This window comes from Antennarius striatus, chromosome 18, assembly GCF_040054535.1.
Source record: "Antennarius striatus isolate MH-2024 chromosome 18, ASM4005453v1, whole genome shotgun sequence".
In the NCBI taxonomy this organism is placed as follows: domain Eukaryota; kingdom Metazoa; phylum Chordata; class Actinopteri; order Lophiiformes; family Antennariidae; genus Antennarius; species Antennarius striatus.
Genome location: NC_090793.1, coordinates 6,352,772 through 6,373,359, shown reverse-complemented (window position 1 = coordinate 6,373,359; position 20,588 = coordinate 6,352,772). Strand labels below are relative to the sequence as shown.

General features: G+C 43.7%; 1 protein-coding gene across 1 annotated transcript; it reads right to left on the bottom strand.

Moving 5' to 3' along the window:
* Positions 1–12,000: 12,000 nt before the first annotated feature.
* LOC137612671 (angiomotin-like 2a) lies at positions 12,001–19,336 on the bottom strand. Its single transcript, XM_068341313.1, has 11 exons — positions 19,178–19,336; positions 17,881–18,688; positions 17,204–17,372; positions 15,785–15,929; positions 15,589–15,678; positions 14,687–14,982; positions 14,419–14,594; positions 14,204–14,305; positions 13,914–14,101; positions 13,668–13,799; positions 12,001–13,240 (listed from the first exon to the last, which is right to left on the bottom strand). Exons 2-11 carry the CDS (start codon positions 18,591–18,593, stop codon positions 13,155–13,157), a joined length of 2,097 nt encoding a protein of 698 aa, XP_068197414.1. The 5' UTR covers positions 18,594–18,688; positions 19,178–19,336; the 3' UTR covers positions 12,001–13,154.
* Positions 19,337–20,588: the final 1,252 nt, after the last annotated feature.

Here is a 20,588-nt window from a genome sequence, read left to right as displayed (position 1 = left end):
TGTTGGGTAGATGAGGCGTCATGAAGCATTATGAATCATTGCCAAACTGTATTGAGACAGTGCCGATACCGTGTCACTGCATACTGGCTCCTGCTGGGCCTTAAAAATCCCTACAGGCAAACTAGTTGACAGACTGAAGTGAGACTAATTTGATGACCTAGTTAAACAGGAGTGTCAAACTCATTTTCACCGAGGGCCAAATCAGCATAATGGCTGTCCTCAAAGGGCCAGACGTAACAAATAAATGTAAGTCAATGCAATGTAAAATAAATGTAACGAGTCCTTAATGTAAAGTAATATTATAGATTCAAGTTAGAAACATTACAGTTGATCAGTAAAATGTTTGTTCTTCTGTTAAATTTATCAGGCTATGAAACCCACATAACTCCCATTAATCAAGGATCAAATTATCCAAGTGAATAAAGCAAAATAACATCCAACACAAGTTAGGACATTAACTTTGTTTATTCCTTTTTTTTCCAGAGTTACAATGGATTTAATTACTGCATTGTGAGAAATGTAGTTGTGGTCAAAGTACACTTTGGACCTATTTATTTTTAGACACTCTGACCTTTACTGCTCTTGCGGGCCACATAAAATGATGTGGCGGGCCTTGAGTTTGACACATGCGACCTAGTATATACAATAATATAAGTCACTATATTTCAGACAACATTATTTTATACCATCACCAATGAATAATTTGATCATGTATCGTAATGTGAAATTTAAGTGAATATGATTTGCACTGGCATCGTGCCCGGAGTGTCCCCCGCCTCACGCCTTATGCAAGCTGAGTTAGGCTCCAGCTCCCCGTGACCCGCTACGGCAGATGAAGCGGCAGAAGATGAATGAATAAATGTTGTGAATGAGGATGCTTAAGGACTGGGATTATTTAAAGATTTTTTTTAAAGTGTTTCCAGCTTTTTGAAATTGAGTCCGCTACACCAGCGGTGTCATGAACGTAGCGCAGGGAGACAGGACTCAAGTGCACGACACTGAGTGGTAAAAATCACAAAACAAGGTTTATTCCAGGCAGGGTTCAGTACACAGGTAAGACAGTCGATCCAGGCAGATATCCAAGGCGGCAGGCAAAAAGGCAAGGTCAAAACACAAGCAAGGTTCAATCACAAAAACGAGAGCAATGAATCAAGGCTGGAAAGTGAGCAAAAAAACTACAACGAACTGGTGACGAGACAAGACACAAAGGGGGAATAAATGCAGGGCTAATGGGGGTGATAGGAGGCAGGTGCGTGAAACACAATCAGGAATCAGGTGCACGCAGACAGGGAGGGAGCAGGGCGAACAGGAACCAGGAACAAAGACAGGGGTGAGTGATCACAAAATAAAACAGGAAGACAAGACATGAAACATAGGGAAACAAAAGAACACTTAAGACAAGATCATGACAGTACCCCCCACCCCCTCAGAGGCCGGCCCCTGAAGGCCCAGGAACATCGGGGTGGGTGGCATGAAAATCCCTGATAAGGGAGGGGTCCATGACGAACCGGGACGGGACCCAGGAGCACTCCTCAGGCCCATAGCCCTTCCAGTCGACCAGGTACTGGACCCCCCGGCCCCAACGGCGAGCAGACAGGAGTCGAATGGTGAATACCGGGCCGCCATCAATGAACCGGGCGGAAGGAGGGGGTCTGGCCAGAGGGACAAGAGGACTGGTTCTGACAGGTTTGACGTGGCTAACATGAAACGTGGGGTGGACTCGCATTGACCTTGGGAGCTTCAGCTGGACTGTGACCGGATTAATACCTTTGGCGATGGGGAATGGACCAACGAACCTGGGAGCGAGCTTCTTGGATTCCACCCGTAGTGGTAAGTTCTTGGTCAATAGCCAAACCTTCTGGCCGAGTCTGTAGCGTGGGGCGGTTGTCCTCTTATGGTCTGCGGCTGCCTTGTAGATGGCGGACTGCCGTTGGAGATTCTGGCGGGCCCGCTCCCAGATTCCCCTACAGCGCCTCACCATGGCCAATGCAGAGGGCACCGAAGACTCCGAATCCACTGAGGCAAACAGAGATGGTTGATGACCGTGAACAATATGGAAAGGAGACAAACCAGAGGAAGCAGACGGAAGACTATCGTGGGCAAACTCGACCCAAACCAGTTTCTGCGACCATGTTCTGGGACGCCGTGATGCATAGACCGGTCTCCAGTTCCTGGTTGAGGCGTTCAGCCTGCCCATTGGTCTGTGGGTGGAACCCGTAGGAAAGGCTAACAGTGGCGCCCAGCAGACCACAGAACTCCTTCCAGAATCACGAGATGAACTGGGGCCCACGATCTGAGACGATGTCCTTGGGAAAACCACGAATCCAGAAAATGTTCAACATCACGACCTAAGCTGTTTCTTGAGCTGAGGGGAGTTTGGGAAGAGAAATGAAGTGAACCATCTAAGAGAATATATCCACAACCGTCAGAACCATTGTGTTACCGTTCGAGGGGGGAAGCCCCGTGATAAAGTCCATGGAGATGTGGGACCAGGGGCATTGAGGAATGAGCAAGGGCTTGAGTTCTCCGGATGGCTTCTGGTGAGAGACCTTGTTACTGGCACAAATGGAACATGCGTTAACATAGTCAGTAACATCCTTTGTCATCTTGGGCCACCAGAAACATTCTTGTACAACAAACAAAGTCTTACTGATAACATGGTGACAGTCTTATTGGTGTGGGCCCAGTGAATCACCCTCCCCCTGAGAGCCTGAACCACAAAGAACTTTCCATCAGAACATTCAGGAGGAACGGTGACACCATCGGCCGCCGACTTAACCTTGCCTTCTACTTCCCAGGAAAAGGAAGTGACAAGGCAAGTCTCAGGTTAGATAGTCTTGGGTTGAGGGTCAACCAGATCATAGGCAAACATACGAGAAAGAGAATCAGGCTTTACATTCTTAGAGCCAGGTCGGTAGGAGAGCGTGAAATTAAACCGACTAAAAAAAATAGCCCACCTAGTCTGCATTCAATCTTTTAGCCGTTCTTAAGTATTCGAGGTTCTTGTGATCGGTCCATACCAGAAAAGGCTGAGAGGATCCCTTAAGCCAGTGTCTCCACTCCTCCAGGACCACCTTAACAGCCAGCAGTTCCTGGTCACCTATGTCATAATTGCGCTCGGCTGGAGAGTGTTTCCTTGATAGGAACGCACAGGGGTGCAGCTTACTGTCCTTGGAACTGACTTGAGAGAGGATTGCTCCAACCCCGTTGTCAGAAGCATCTACCTCTACCATGAACTGCTGGCTGGGGCCCGGGAAGATGAGAACAGGGGCAGAGGTGAAGCTCTCCTTTAGAGTCCGGAATGTGATTTCACACTCTGGGCTACAGACAAAAGGTCTGTGAGGAGAAGCCAGGTCATGCAGAGGTGCGGCTATAGAACTGTAATTGTGTATGAATCTCCTATAAAAGTTGGCAAAACCCAGACACCATTGAACCTCTTTGCGTGAACAGGGAGTGGACCACTCTGCCATGGCAGAAACCTTCTCGGAATCCATCCTGGTCTCCCCCTCAGCAAGCACAAACCCAAGGAATGAGACCGAGGGTTTGTGAAACTCATTTCTCCGCTTTCACAAACAGCTTATGCTGAAGCAATCGCTGAAGCACTGAGCGGACATGATGAGTGTGGGTCTCTTCATTGGGGGAAAAGATCAGGATGTCATCTAAATAGACAGACAAAAACATTTAGCATGTCTCGGAGCATATAGTTCTGAAACACGGCAGGAGCATTGGTGAGACCAAAAGGCATTCTCAGATATTCATAATGGCCTGTGGGAGTGTTAAAAGCAGTTTTCCACTCGTCCCCTTCTCCGATCCTCACCAAATGATATGCATTGCGGAGGTGAAGTTTCGAAAAAAATTTGGCCCCCTCCAACAGTTCGAAAGCTGAGGAGATGAGGGGAAGAGGGTACCTGTTCTTGATCGTAATGTCATTGAGACCAAGATAGTCTATCAAGGTTCGGAGGGTCTTGTCCTTTTTCTCCACAAAGAAGAACTCTGCTCCAGCAGAGGATGAGGAGGGACGGATGATCCCAGCGGCGAGGGAGTCCTTGATATAATCCTCCATGGCTTTGCGTTCTGGAGCACAGAGAGAATATAATGTACCTCTGGGTGGGGTGCTACCAGACAACAAGTCAATAGCACAGTCATACGGACGGTGCGGTGGCAGAGACGTAGCCTTAGTCTTACTGAAAACTTCCGCGGTACAGGTACAGACTTGGGAAGACAGGAATCCACACAATTCAGTCCCCCAGGAGGTAATCCTCCCATTATCCCAATCAAAGTTTAGATTGTGGACCTTGAGCCATGGGTGTCCTAAGATCACCTGATGGGCCATAGAATTAAAAACGTAAAAACTTAATTTCTCTGTGTGAGAGTCTGGGAAAATAAGTTTAACCGACAGAGCACGATGCGTTATTCTGCCAAGAGGGGTGCCATCTACGGCCTTTACCTCAAGGGGGCATTGTACAGCAAACTTTCTCAACCCCAATCTCCTGACTAGGGAAGAGTTCATAAAGTTAGCGTCGGCACCAGAGTCAATGAACACAGAGACCTGAAGGGAAGTAGAGTCTGAAATGATTTCCACCTGAGGCTGGAATTGGGCAGGATTCCCAATAACACAGCTTCTGCTCACCTTAATCCGCTCTCCGGAATGTGCCCCAGCTCCCTTAACATGACAAACATTCACGAGATGTCCCAGCTGACCGCAGTGAAAGCACCTGCCGTCCCTCTGTGGGCGGAGACGTTCCTCAACGGGCAGTCGAGTCCGGCCCAGCTGCATGGGTTCCTCCATGGGGTCGTTGACGGGGTAGCCAAGCTGGTCGCCGGTGGACGAATATGACTCTGGAAGAGTCAGGAAGACAAGACATGAAACATAGGGAAACAAATAAACACTTAACGAAAACGGTCCCCAATCATTTTTGTGTCACGGACCAGTTAAAAACAATATTTTCACGGACCGACCTTCATTTTCTCAATAATTGTTAGTGACAAAGTTGTAGTCTAGTTGTAGGACAGTTGTAGTCTAATTAATCATCTGCAGTGGTTTTATGTAAAATGCAGACATCAACAGACAATAAACAACCTTTTTTTCATAAATTGATAATCAATATATCTGTAAATGAAATAATTGTAAGAACTTTGATTCATGTGACTGCAATGATGAGATTTATTTTGAAATACATTAAAAAATAAAATAAATAAAAAATAAAATTTTAAACAGAACCTGAAAGATTGAAATTCAATTTAAATGAAAGAGTTATAATCTAGCTAAATAAATAGCCATCACCTACATAAAACCAGTACATTTACAGTCACTAAAACTTGTTTTGTGAAATTCCCCACTGGTATCAGGAAGATCAGAAAATGTCCCAATTTGAACATTGTGAATTGTGTGGGGATCACTTGGTAACACAAGAAACAGTTATTCACTAGAGTTCTGTGGTCATATAAGATTCCCTGTCTGCGCATGCGTGATCATGATAAAGAAGTGGATGCCTCATGCTGTGAGTCTCAAAGGATGTTTTGGCATAAATTACTCTCAAGTGTCACTGGCATCTGTCTTTTATATCTAAAGTTATTACATCTCTAGGGATGTTTTTTAGGCATGAACAACCTACCTCCATACTGATGCATCTAGTTGACACTCACAAACGCTGCATCTGAACTTATTTTATGTGACTAACAATCAACAGAACAAATGGCATTACTAGCCGACATAGGAGATGACAGAGAGAAGGGGGAAAAATCCTGATATAATTATACTCTGTGAAAGAAACAGACATTCAGACCTCTGCATGGGCATAAGAAAGTACTTACTGTAAAAGCAGCGATGTGGGTCATATCATAGTTTTAAACATGACCCATGAATAAGCAGGAATTCCGTTCACAACTGCAGACTGCAGCAGGCTTGAGTTGCAGATAGCATACTGTATTAACACTCTTTTAAACACACTATAGCTTTATGATGATGCAGAAATGAGATAAGGCTTTCTGTTTACCTGTTGTCCTGCTGGGTGTTTTGAGGATGTCTGCTTGATGCCAACATTCATTTGTTGTCCCTCCTTTTTTTCTCTGGGGTAGTACAGTATTACAAATCATAAGAGTTTCTCTTTCTTACTGAGCGTGTCGCTTTATTCAGAAATAGAATGGGGGGGCGTACCTCCCCTGTGTGACTCAGGGACAATCTACATTCCTCTTTACCTCTCTTGCTTTGTTATCATTATTCAGTTTGCTAAATGTGCTGAGCCTTCAAAGCCTGATGCTTTGTAGGAATGTGCTGTTAAACTATTAACATTTGGATGGGGCAATAAAGACAGCAGCATACACAATCACATATTGTGAGAAGATCATTTCCATGGTTTACACAGCAATAAACACACCTTTCATGGCCGGTGTGGTCAGTATGAAATTCCTGTGACTCTGAGCCAGAGAGAAGAAGGAAAATATCTTCAAAGTGTGCAGAAAATGTCAATTTCCTTAAATGTTGGAGATGAGTGGAATTTGACCCCTGACTTTATTCTCCTTCATCATGACAATTCTGGGGGAAAAAGCAAGAGACCTGCATTCAAAATATGCTTTTCATATATACAAAGGAATGCTGGCGAGTCTTCAGTGCGTTGTCAGTCAGTATGCCAGATAAGAGCTCTCAGTTCATAAATAAGATTGATGGCATTGCATACCACCGATTCCTGCTCTGTGTTTTCCCACACAGACTTTGCTATCAGAGGCATTTGCGTTATCTCACCAGCTCATATCCTCTGCCCAAGTCCATACATGCAGAGCGTAAACATGTTCCACATTCAATCATCAAACTATGTTACAACAGGATACATTCTGTATTTGCTTGCTCAGATGTGACTAAGAAAAGGCAAATGTGCAAAAGATGACAAACAAAACTGGCAGTGAATAGTTTGTGGAGGGTGCAGGTTAATGGGTAACTTTAAAATACTTTGTAATGGCCCTGTAACACCATTGAACTGCATTAAATACAGAGAATTTAGAATATGTTAGACAGTCTAATTTAAGGCTTACTGCCAGGTATTTAGGATCACAAGAAAGAAGAATGTAAGTATAGTCGCTCAAGTCTTCTCAGTATTTAACATTTTATACATGCGAATACAATATAAAAGTGAACACACAAAGGAAACATTAAATCCAAAGCAGGTCAGTTCATTGGATTTGTTCAGTCAAAACAATATGGTCTGAGGGAGCTCAAGTTCCACTTCCTGTTCCGTTTCATTCCTGCTATTTTTGGATATTCCTCTTGGATCTCAGTGTAGTTTTATGTATTGTACAAGACTTGACTTGTACAACACAAGGTCACAGCTGATTATGAATAAGAAAGTGTGCTGCAGCACTTATACAGAAAAAAACTGTTTTTGGCTTACTCCTTCCACAGCAGCAGTAAGATTCAGACACTCAGGTTTAGAGCAGTCCAGGATATTATAATCTGTAATGGAAGTCTGATACTAGAATCACATTCCATCATCCATCAATGATTAATAAACAATGCACATGCATTTGCATATTCGTTTGTTTGCACTAAGAAGAGAAATTCAGTAAAAGAAAAGATGAGTGGCTGGTGTTAATTTTTAGATCAATCAGTCAACTTTTGGTTGTAGAACACTTAATCACATCAACAGATACTTAAAAGTGCTTTTACAGACACAGAAACCCAACAGAACCAGATAGTCGCTGTTTGGAGTTTATATATATCCGCAGAAGTGGGGATGGGATTTTCAGTGTCTCCTGATGACTTTTCATTAGTAAAGTAGTAATACAGTACAAGATGGTAGTTGAGTAATTCTCCCAAATTGATCTCGTCAAAAACTGATTAAAGACACAGATGTCAGTCTTAATAAGCTGATGAATACATTTTGATCCACGTCGTCTTCAGAGGGGCATTCATTTGTCTTCATTAGCTGGCAAACCAGTTTATTATTAATTTATCTTAGAACTGTGCATCTTTGATTTTTTAACAAACTAAACTGAGGTGGGTTTTTTTTTTTTAACTCCCCTTCATTTGGTTAAAGGATTTATCATTGCACACTTATTGATTAAAAAGTGCTAAATTGTCTCTTGTGTTAGAGACTCATTTCATGTCACACAGAGAGATCACCGGCCAATCTGTGGCAGATTAAGCAGAAGAAAATGGATGGATGGATGTACGCCTTCTTTGTGAAGTCTCATTGGGCCTGTTTCACAAAGGCAGGCTTAACATACCGTGAGGTAAATCTGAGGTTATGGGTCGATTTACCCTAAACTTGGAAAAACCAGGGATTTTGGTTTCACAAACACTTTTCAGGGTTAGTTTTGTTAATCCAGAGTAAGTTGACCCACAGTAAAACAGGTGCAACAACACTAAAAAAAGCTATTAATGAAGCCCCGATTTGACGATTGACCATGACGACGGACGAGACACGCACTGCAGGGCTTTATGGCAGTCGAAGTACAGATTTTAATGCATTCATATAAAGACTTTGAGGACATGTTAAGAAGAGGAACAGCCTTGCAGCTGCAAAGATGGTAGACGAGATGACCAGGCTGAGCAGGTGAGTCAACAGGAGGTAGGTAGTAGAGGCAGGCAAGCGGGCTGGAAGGGTAACAGGCAACAGGCAGCGGACCAGAACTGGTAACATGAAGAAAACGGGTTTAGTAATGAGAGCTAGTGATGTCCACTTTGTTCCTGTGCTCCAATACATGCCCCAGACTCGGTGGGCGTTCCCATGTGAAACATTGCTCCGGAGCCTGCTTCAAACATGTGACGTGACGTGACTGATGACGTTTGGCACACGAAGCGCGCCAAAACTCTAAGTGCCCCATTCACCAGGTGACACAGTTTAGTGGTTCTGATCAATGTGTGATCCGAAACACTGTTTTAAAATGGATGAAACAGTGTGGTGGGCTGCCAATGGGTTGGGTTAGGGTTAGTGTCAATATCCCTTGGATTGATCACATTGGCGTTCCGATTGCTGACAGACAGTTTGTGTCATAATAACTTTACAACGGATCCAACCAGAAAGAGATTCCAAGTCTAGGAACATTTTGAACTGGTGCTGCTGAACAAAGATTTTAATTTCTAAGAAACTTATTTTCAGGCTCTGTTGCTCACACAGTAGAAAATAATAAACCACACACATGTCATTTCAATTTGCAGGTGAGGTGTTTGCTTTTTTCCCAGCACATGACGTACAGTAACAACACGTCATCAATGATGAGGTGTTACCAATCCAGACATGGGGATGAAGCCGGTGGTGCTGCTGTGATGAAATCTGGGAATTCCGACTTTTCTCTCACAACATAGATCTTGTTTTTTTCCAGTGACACTAATCATCCTATGTAACTCACTCACACAAAACACACACACATATATTTAGACATATATATGTGACAGTGATAATGAAGTACAAAAATGAATGAAGTACAAAAACATCGTTCACACAGGTCAGACTTCTGCATCATCTCATTAGGGATCCACCTCAGCCGCATTATGTTTGTATTGTACAGTAAATATTAAGTGGATGTTTGACTGTTTTATCGCCATCATAATGCTCTTGTCATGCACATAAATGTGCTCTCATCTATATCAACTTCTGTTAAATAAGGAAATCTGTTTAAACATTTTAATGCTATGTAACTAGTAAGTAACTAGTTAACTATTGTAAAGATACAAAAACTAACTTCGTATTTGTAATAAATAAAGATGACCAAAGGAAATATATATTGCATGTTTTTATTGCCCGCTGTGGTGGTGATGGTGACTGAAATGGTTCTGGCAGATGGTGTCTGTCACTGCTCTGCCTACTGGATAGCAGGAATCATCCTGAGATGCGTAGGCAGTGGAAACGGGCTTTCAGTAGGCCTGTGGTCATCTCCACCCGAACCCGGACTCTCATCCTGTAGTGAACCCAGTTGAAGTTCTGTTGAGTGTCTGGGTCAGAATAAAGGGTCAGCAGCCTTGGTTGGCATGGGTCATCCCTGTCCCCCAGAAAAAAACCATCAAACTCTCCTGTAATGTATAGTGGATTCATCAGAGTGGATTAAACGATTGGGACAAGTGAGTTATCGTGTAAATCTTTAGGGTACTGACCACTTTACAGTCTGCTGCTCAGGTAAGACTCATCATACATCCGAGAGTCAGGAACAGACCCAGACCTCCACACCAGAAATGTAGTCTGCAGCATCACATATGATCTGGGCAAATGTTAGTTTATTTGTGATGCAATCTTTAACACGTTGAATCAGTGGTCAGTCTACATGTACCTTGATGGGTACGATGGGAATTTGGGTACCATCTCTGCAGCCAATTACATTGGGAAATCCTAAAAGAAATATAAGTTAATAATCCAATTCTGAGGTTGCAGCACAATGTCATTAAGAGAATATCATTTCAAATTAATTTATCAGATTTCTACATCATTCACCTGCAATCCTGTGGAACTCCTCCTTGATGCTTCTGATGGGTGTATCTCCAGGGAAATAGACAAACTGGGGTTAAAGTTTAAATGCGTGTGTGTGGGTGATGTATCCGGGGCATCACCAGTACCGATCATAAAGATAACTGTCTGGATATGACGGGACATCTGAACGCGGTACAAAATAATTAATGCTGAAACTTCATCTATGGGATCCTCGTCAAACGGACATGCCATGTTGGCCTCTAAAATTTGTCTAAAATATGGATTTATTTATGAAACCGAACGGAAACCCTGGGTTAGTGGAATAAAACCTGCACCTAACCAGGTTAGCTTTAGAGTCGATTACTTTGGTAACAAACCCAGAGGTTCAGATTACCTCGCTTCATGAAACAGGTCAGGGTTACTCCTCTTACTCTGGGTTACCTCCCTTTATGAAACCGGAAACCCTTGATTTCAGAGTTAACTTACCCAGATTTTCCACTAAACTTGGTTTGTGAAACAGGCCCACTGTCAGTGTCAATACCCGTGTGTGTGTGTGTGTGTGTGTGTATGTGTGTGAGTGAGTCAGTGCGTGTGTGTATGTGTGTGTTTTGCCAAAACAGATACCACACAACAGACCTCTTAGTTATCTCATCTCCATATGAATGCATGTACTGAAGTAGCCCAAAAGCACCTCTGGGTATGTTAAACCGGAGGAATAGTTGGAATGCCGCATCATTAGCAGCAGTAAAAAAATGCAGGTAGGAATCTAAAATGGCAAAAGAGGCTACTTTGGGAATTTTTTTATTTATTCAGTTTCTTTTTTTTCTTTCCAGAGGTTATTACACCAGACTTAACTTCTGTCAGTTTTGGAACATCAATACCAACATCTGGAAAAAAAAAAGGGTTGACAGATAGAAGCCATTGGTTTGTAAAATTCCCGTCCCCAAAATCAACAACATCTCTGATTGCAACACCAACCAAATTCATACACTGCATGTCACATTTAAATTATTTTATTTCGGAACATTGTTGTTTTGAATTGTCCATTCAGTCCAATAAACGTGCGTTTGCACACGTCTTTATTACTTCTTGAAGTGAGTCCAATTTTGTTCATGATCTTTTTGTAGTCCATTCCAAATGTTGTTTCTGGACAACTTTATGGTGTCAGTGTCGACTGAATTTCTTGCTCTGTGTGGCTGAGCTGATGTTGAATTCTGTGCCCGCCCCCACTCCTAGTCACTGGTGTCAGCAACACAGTTCCTGGCCACCCCATCCATACGTTTTCCCAATCTCTCCAGCTTTTGAGTGGAATAACCTGCTTTTGTCACTTTCAGCGCTAGGTGTTCTTTTGAGAATGTGACCTATGTCAAGCATGCTCCTGATGGAAAAAGGAGAACAAGAGGATGGGCCATATGAAAACGTTGAACCTGAAAAAATGCAGATCTGGTATTCATTAATGACAGCGCTTTTTTTGTAGGGTACAAGAGGACAGGACTGAGGCAACAGGAGAAACGGGAGCAGATTGGAATAGAAACTCCTAAGTATAAATGAGATTGCTTGCTTCAGAGTTTAATGTTGCTTAAAAGACTGAAAAAGACTTAAATAAAGATTACAGTATTTTATTGCTTCATGAAATGTTGCATACTGTTTGAAGTTCACATAAATGTCCATTTGAAGTCAACACTCGCTTGGTTGTGTACAGCTTGACAGAACCGCGATTGTCAGCACATAACTTATGACAAACATACAGAAAGTCTTTGGCATCCTGCTCAAAGCACTAATATATCTAAAATAACAATATAAAGATCTTTTCAATAATAATAACAATAATAATAATAATAATAATGTTGTTAGTTCAGAGCTCACAGGAAACAAAACAAAAAAACACAGATGGTGTAATTTTAAAAGTGGTGCCCAGACCAGCAGGACCACACTGGAAACACACTCACATACTCTAATCATACATGCAATCATACTCTGAAAAATAAACAGAAGATGAAATCAACAACACGATTTAAAACCAAAAGCACCAGGTTTGTGTCAGTTTGCAAAAAAAAAAAAAAAAAAAATTGTCATGCAAAGCATCTCACTGCTCGAACGCTTCTGAGCCTCTGAGGGACCAGCTTCTCAGACTTCAGACACGTGGGCAGTGAGAGCACTTGAATCAGCAGTGTGTCATGTGTAACCTTAAATAACTGAAAAAAGGAAAATCTTAAAGAGTTAAGTGGTGGGGATGAGGTCACTCACATTGACGTCACATTTTTGGGTGGAGTGGAGGGAAATGCCACTCTCAGAGATGACCTTTTGTTGAATATTTACTTATAAGCGCATGAAGCTTAAGTTAAGGGTTGAGGAATGTGGAAATCATAGATTATAAATATCAAGCTTCTTAATTGACCTGTAAAAAATAGATAAAGGGGGAAACAATGTGGGGAAAGCAGCAATTGTAGAAATATATATTGGATATAAATATTTTGGCATACACTCTGAGAACATGTCACCCTTTTACAGTCCACAATACTGTACAGGTACCTCAGAAGGTTAATCTTTCTTTTCTCCCAGCCCAGCCAACCGCCAGCAGCTGTCCAGGCCATAAGACAGTCGGAGCACAGCTCTGCCTTTAAAATGTAAAGTCTTTTTTGTTTATGTGCATTAGCCTCTTTCCATGACATTCTTCCATCTGCTGTTTAGTACATTCTCTATTTAAGGACTTGTGCTCTTCACAGATTGTCAAGATTTTTTTTCATTCTCAGTCCTTTAAATGAAGATTTCTACAGCCTCTGACTCCAGCTCCTCCAGGCCGTTGACGGGGTTTAGTAGCAAGTTTTTAGATGTTGCCTTGTCTGAAAAAAAAAAGGAAAAAAAAAGCAAGGGTATGAATAACTTTGTAAAGGTTTAAGGTTAAAACAGTGGAAAAATGTTCCCAACTATATTTCAACTATCAATGGCAAAAGGTTAACAGGAGTTTTCCACTGTTGAAACAACCTCTGGAAAAATGTGCCCAGTTGACAGATTCACATTATTTCCCAACCATGAACATTCCACCAGGCCCACATTATGGACCATGACCTGCAGAGATGGTATCTGATTGGCCAGTTAAGCTGCAGCATGGTTAATCAATGCGAACATCTCTGAAATCACAGCCCCAAACTGCTTTAAAGCAAACAGAAGACTGTATTCATACACCCAATCATTGAGTAAATAGTTAACTAATGAAATATTGGCTCACGCTGCAAAAACACCGTCATGCAGGTTTGATAGAAAACTCACTGCTGTTGATTGAAGTTTTGTTGGCAGCCTCTGTTGGTTTGTTTCCCTCCACTGGGCGTTCTAGCATTCCATGATCGGACTGAGGAGAGAACTGACGGCCTGGAAACGTTTGATCATCTGAGAGGCTCTTACCTAATAGAAAATACGACAAAAAAAAAAAGTCAAGATTCATCACCGGTTTTCAATTTAGTTGAAAAGATGTTATTCACATTCAATTATTACAAAGCGCAATCCTATTTTCTTTACCTCTGCTTTTTGGGATGGTGCAGATGGACGGGGTGGAGAAAGCCGGTCGGAGACAGGGACCCGATGTATTTAGGAGGTTGGTACGGGGACTCGGCTCGTTTTTACGCCCCTGGTCCTGGTGCAGCCTCTGATTCAGGATCTTAATCACGGCATCCTTTTCCAAGATCTGAGCATAAAGAGCGCGGATCCTGTTACAAAACACAGCAATGAAGAGAACGTGTCAGGACACAGGTGTCAAAAAAATGTTAATATTTGTGGCAACAAGAGTTTACTATGCTGCAGGAATGCACCTATTTTCCATTTCCTGATTTCTGTGGTCACCAACTGGCAGGTCCTCATTGAAGCTGTTGTTGGAGGAGTGGCCAGGCGAGTGGTTAATAATGGTGGTGTCTCTGCAGATGAAAAGATATCACTGTGGGATTAGGTCGTATTCAAATCAGCTTTAAAAAAATAACCATGTATAAGCTGGCCCAGTGAATGTCAAGAGAAACTTTTTTATCTTTACCTCTGGGCAGCAGCGGTGGCAGCCACCTCCATTGCAAACTGCCTCATGGTGCTTTCTTCAAGGTACTTCTGCTCCCATCGCACCATGTCGGTCTCGAGGGTCAGGATCCGCTCCTCGCGTTCCCGTAGACGCTCTTGGAGGGAGCTCATGGTCAGTCCTGGTGGCTGAGACTGTCTCTGAGATGCAGGGAATCAATGATTAGAAATACTTAATGGACACAAACAAACTGGTGGCATTTACTTGTTTGTTTTTTTTCCTTAGTATTCACCTGTTGTGCCCTCAGACTCCTCAGCTCTTGCTCTAGTCGTGTCCGTAGCTTCATCTCCAGACTCTCCCTCTTTTCACAGGTTGACTGCAGCTGAGCCAGTGCACTCTGAAGCCTCTCCACCTTGTCCACATAAGCCCTCTTCCTCCTCAACTCTTCCTCAAGCTGACGCCCCCGTCCACGAGCTGCGTCCAGGGCCTCCTCGAGTCGCTTTGTCCTGACGGTCTGCTCCTCGTTAGTGGTTCGCAATCGCTGCACCTCCCGCTCTACACGCTCCCTCTCAATGTTCTGCTCCTCATCTGAGACACAGTAAAATAAAGACAAGTGGTTGGGTTAATGTTATGATCTTTGGACTGAACAACAACATGCCATGATGAAATATAAGCATAACAAAACTACAGGAGGATCTGAAAAAGACAGAAATCACTAGTAATAAGAATCAGAGCTGCTATATGGTGGTCAGTGTGCCTCATTTGGCAAAGCACTTCTGGAATGCTGAGAGGAGGAAGGAAAGGAAGGGGGGGGGGGGTCGCCATATCCCTTTGACCCACATAGCACAGAACATTCCTCATCAAAGCCGTGCAAACACCAGCACCCTGCTTGGGTCCAGTCCCTTAAACAGTCGACATAAATCACACCAACAACAGGTGGGGGAACCCCCCTTTCCTACACTTCCACCACTGCTGTGATTTAGAGCCAGTTTCCCTTTATAAAAAGGTGTTTGGACTGAATCCCTCATTATTAAGCCCTGGTACTAAATAAGTGGAAGTTATGCAAGTGAAATTCCTGTCTTTAGCTGTAGAAGCTCTTTGCTATGCTACAGTTCCAATCAAACATGCTGATCACAAAGAAGGATCTGACAGAGTACCAAGGAGATGAGTCTCCAAACTAAATCACACACTTACTTTGTTCCAGCAGCTTTGCCATGATGTGCTGGTTATGGTCAGCCACTTCTACTTCTTTTGCGACATGCGTCCTTGCATTTTCCAGGTTTTCTGCAAAGCAATAATAAATGTAAGTCACACTACAAAAGTTAAAAACTCTGGATATGATATTATGGTAAAGGACTTTACTATATGATATTATGTCTCATGGAAGTACCTCGAAGGTCTCTGTTAAAATCTTGTAGCCTTCTGATTTCGGCCACCAGCCTTCTCCTCATCGTCTGCTCCAGGTTTTCCCGCTTAACGCTGCCCTGCATCAGCGTCTCATAGGCTTCTGAAATGCGTTCGATCTCCTGCTCCAACTGGAAAGGGAAGAACAAGATGAACAAGAGATGAGATGGGGTGATGACTGAAGGACAGGTGTGAAGATCTGAGAAATAGGACAGGGGAGAAGAGGAATTTGTTTGCTGAACCTACTTCACATGCCAGGGAGATGGAATGTTTCTTGTTGTTACTCTACATAAGAACATTATGCATATGGGTATGACTGTGTGCACGCACTACCCAATGTGTGTGAGTGTGTGTGTGTGTGTGTGTACAGTTCTGAGAAGGAATTCAAGTATGCACCACTCCCTGTGAGAGTGATTTATATCTACATTCCTAAGGACTGATAGCTCTAGTTCCAGGTGTGTGAGTCCACAACACATGCAAAGCACACTATCACACACACACACACACACACACACACACACACACAACCACACACACACCCACACACACACACAGGGAGCGCTGCCAGTAGAGAGAAGGTGTGCATGCCTGTGCCTGGGCTGTGGAAACAGCAAAGAGCAACCCACCATTATAGCAGTCACAGACACATGTTTATCCAGGGCTGTGGCCTGATGGGGAAAACTTTCCAACCCTGACAATTATCATTTTTGAAGGCTGAGACAAGAGTCGCGTGACATAACTCCAGCAGAGAGTAGAGGTGTCAAATGTCCCCAAGGCTGTATCCTCTATTTCCAAATTGTTTGAGCCAATAATGGAAATAATAAGAAAACAGAAAATTGATTGCTTGGTCAGAAAACAAGAGACCTTTCACTTTCTTTTTTAACAAAGCAGCTCACCACCCACCTATCATGAACCCCCCATCCCCACTCCCATCAGCAAAGGGTCGCAACCTTATTGACTGCTGTCTGACAAGCCCTAGATTACACTGAAAATCTATGGCCTCCCTCAAAGTGCGTGCGCGCGCGCGCACACACACACACACACACAAAAGAGAGTGTGTAAACACAGTAGCAAGCTGTGACCTCTGTTTGTGACTTTGTGGTATGTTAGGTGGCAGCTGCGATTTCATCTGTCCCTTACAAATGATGGACTTGGAGGCCAAGGAAGCAACTGATGACCGCGGATGAGTTTCATAGACAGATGGCAGGAATGAAAGCTGTAGTCTGGCCTTTCCTCTGAATTCAGTCAATGTAATACTAGATTTGAAAACTTCCTTTCACATTGATAGAAAAATGAGCAGTGGATGTTGTGAAATGCAAAACTTGCTGATCTAATTAAAAGTTTGTCTTATTCCTTCATCACAGCATGTAACAGATATCAACTTGAACATTTTTTTTTTTTTAACCTTTTGAATACGGCCAGTTTTCTCTCTGTGCGCCTCCAGCTCCTGCCTCAGCCTCTCATTCTCCATCAGAAGCAGCTCCACCTGGTTGGGTTCCTCCAGGCCAGCAGGTGGCAGACTGGCAAATGTGTTATAGCCAGGGACTTCTGCTAGCTGACCAGACCGGACAAACCTATGAGGAAGACATTGTAGAGTTAAAACAGTGTTGTATCTTAAAGAATAAAATTTGTAACTGCTTCACTTGAATGAAAAATGTTGCTGTGGCTAAGAAGAATAAAATGGTCGAGGCATCTGTAATATCACTCTAGTCCATCCCAAAGCATTTAGACAAATCATCTCCAGTTGCTAAAGAGAATTTAAGAATATGACCAATATTCTTTAAGCAACGTCAACATGAGAAACTATTCTGTTCCAGTATGCCGGGCATGGCAAGCACCTACAAGGCTGGGCTTGTTTTCCTTTAAGTATTTAAAGGAGGAAATGTGAAGCAGCATGCCGAAAATGCTGTGACTCATTTCAATAGGTATGTGTTTACGCATGTGAAACACAATAACCCGAGCACAGGAGGCCATTACTAGACTGGCTCCAATACAGAAGTTACACCACATGACATGATGTCATGTTTAAGACATTTTAAAAACATGAACACATGATCATGTCCTCCCAGGTTGTCTTCGTACCTGTGCTGCTGTTCCTGCATCAGCTCCTGAACATGATGAGGGATAAATCCTTTGCCCTGGATTGGACATGAGTACTCAGGAGGGGGGTTGCCCTTGTCCAGGCTTTGGCCCATGCTCTGAGGGCCTTGCGGCGCGTAGTAAGGAAGCTCTGGGTAGCTGTGAGAAGAACTGTTGATGGCCTCCTCTTTGGCTGATCCATCATTTCTATCAAGCGATATCTGCATGCAACGGTCACTGAGTGAGCGCACATGGGTGCATTTCATTTCCATCTGATCTGTCTCTTCATGGAAGGCCCCATCATGCATCGTCCCCTCTTGGAGTTGCCTGATGACTGCATTCGGGGCCCAGTGGGAGGCCAAGTACTGTGAGTTTGCCTTGGCCTGCTCATAAGTTGGTAGCTCCTCTCCATGCAGCTGGTACAGCTGGTAGCCACTCTCCGAGTGCTGGTAGTCACCCTGGTGCTCCTGGCCTTGGGGCTCCTGCCTAGCAGAGAGCTGAGGGAATGAAAGCTCCTCCTGAGTGAGGCTCTCCATTGAGGATTGCGGGCTCTTGCCCATTTCACCTCCACTGCTGGGACCACTGTTGCTGCCTCCACGCAGGGCCTGCTGCTGGATGGCTAATAAGGTGCGAGTATCTGTTGGGTTTCCATAACGGAGCTGCTCCTGGATGAGCCGGTGCAGAACAGTGCCAGACGGCTCCTCTGGGGACGTCATACCAAAGTGTGTACGTTTATATCTTTGAAAACCAGTTGAGCTCTTTCTTTTTCTTTCTTTTTAAAGAATACTGTTCATATGAAGTCGCTGTAAACCTGAAATAGAGCAGAAGGAGAGGAGGGTACAATCACTTCCATGTTGAACATTCACCAGGGGACAACCAATAGTTCAATGTGGGAACACACCAGCCACACACAGGGGAGACCCGCCGTTGGCTTCTGGTCTTTAAACACTTTTCTTTTCAAAAATGAGCAGAATTAAGTGATTATTGTTCAATTCTGGTTGGAAAGTAGTCCCTGACTTGAATGTTCATCAGCAACAGGGACAACAGTGATGCGGAGACATTTTCCACAGCAAAAAGCATATGCGCCAAAAATTCCAATCTCGCGGGGGGAGCAAAAGCGCACAAGAACCACACAGCGAAATATCCTGATCCTTGACCTTTTACCATATTTGACTTGTTGAAAACACAGAAAACAGCGTTTATTTAACAGCACAACATTATACTATCACAATTTTCACTGTAGCTACTTTAACTTTAATTTCCCTGTGGCGCTGAAGACACAAAAAGACGCTCCTCTTACCAGCTCACTCGCTCATCGCACCGAAAGCGTCGCTCTCGACTCTGTAAAATTCACAATAACTCCACGATTTCCACGAGTTTCTCCGACTCAAACGCGCCTCATCTTCCTCCCCCCTGACGAACTACCGCAGTCTTCTCTTGCTGTGAAATGATTGTGGCGAGAGGAGGCGGCGCTAATAAGTAACCGAGGAGGGACTGAGGTCGGAATGACAGGAATGTAAAACGCGAGATGCCTCTGGGATCAAAAGCGTAAAACCACACGGGAGGAAGAGGAGGGGGGGGCGGGGCACAGCGCGCCTCCAACCAATGAGGAGCCTTCAAATCCTACAGGCGACACTTGAGCGCTAAGGTTTTTAATTCATGCTCACCAAAAGGCCACAAAATCTGAGGTTTTCAGAGACGCTTTCACATATGTTAGATTAGGACAGTCAGAGGAGAAAGAAGTCGTCAGATCGTTTTAAAAAAAATACTGATTAAAATAGTACAAATAAAAATACTTCAAGTTCAATTTAGAACTGGTCTGAACGCTGTACACTAGATGTATAAAACGTACATACGAAAAAATGATGATATGTCCATTACATCGCGTTTGCATGTTTTGCCAGTTAAAGTGGATCAAATTGAATTAATACATTCAAACTAATTATTTAAAAGAAATTATGAGTAGACTGATAGAACAGATCATAGACCCCTCATTTTCAACAAAAACGGTGATAAGCAAAAGAAAGTAGTATGTCAATTGGGGTGGCAGTGGCTCAGTCCGCTACGTGTTGGCCGGGGGACTGGAGGGTGGCCGGTTCAAGACCCACATAGGGTGAAAAATTTCGTAGTGTGAACTGGTAGTTGAGAGGTTCCAGTTCACCTCACAAGCACTGCTGAGGTGCCCTTGAGCAAGGCACCCCTTTATAAGTTGCTCATTGGGTGCCCCACAAGGGAGCTTTCTGCCACTGTACCTCTCACCATCATTTGCATACCCTACAGCCTCTTGTGTATGTGTGTGCGTTCAGGCCTGTACCATAATTAATAGTCCCTCTCACCCTTTCAGGGTGGTATCTGTGTGTCATCCTCAAGCTCGGGTCCCCTACCAGAGGCCTGGGAGTCTGAGGGTTCTGCGCAGTATCTTAGCTGTTCCTAGGACTGCGCTCTTCTGAACTGAGGCTTCAGATGTTGTTCCAGGAATCTGCTGGAGCCACTCTTCCAGTTTGGGGGTCACTGCCCCAAGTGCTCCTACTACCACAGGGACCACATTAACCTTGACCTTCCACATCTGTTCCAGCTGTACTTTCAACCCTTGATACTTCTCAATCTTTTCGTGTTCCTTCTTCCTGATGTTGGCGTCTGCTGGAATCGCCACATCTATCACCACTGCTCTCTTCTGCTCTTTGTCCATCACCACTATGTCCGGTTTGTTA

Coding starts and splice junctions, on each gene's coding strand:
- LOC137612671 (XM_068341313.1), bottom strand. CDS start 18,593: ATGACGTCCCCAGAGGAGCCGTCTGGCACTGTTCTGCACCGGCTCATC. Junction 17,373..17,880: donor ATGCAGGAACAGCAGCACAG/GTACGAAGACAA, acceptor TCTTCCTCATAG/GTTTGTCCGGTCTGGTCAGC. Junction 14,595..14,686: donor GGAGTCTGAGGGCACAACAG/GTGAATACTAAG, acceptor CCTGCATCTCAG/AGACAGTCTCAGCCACCAGG.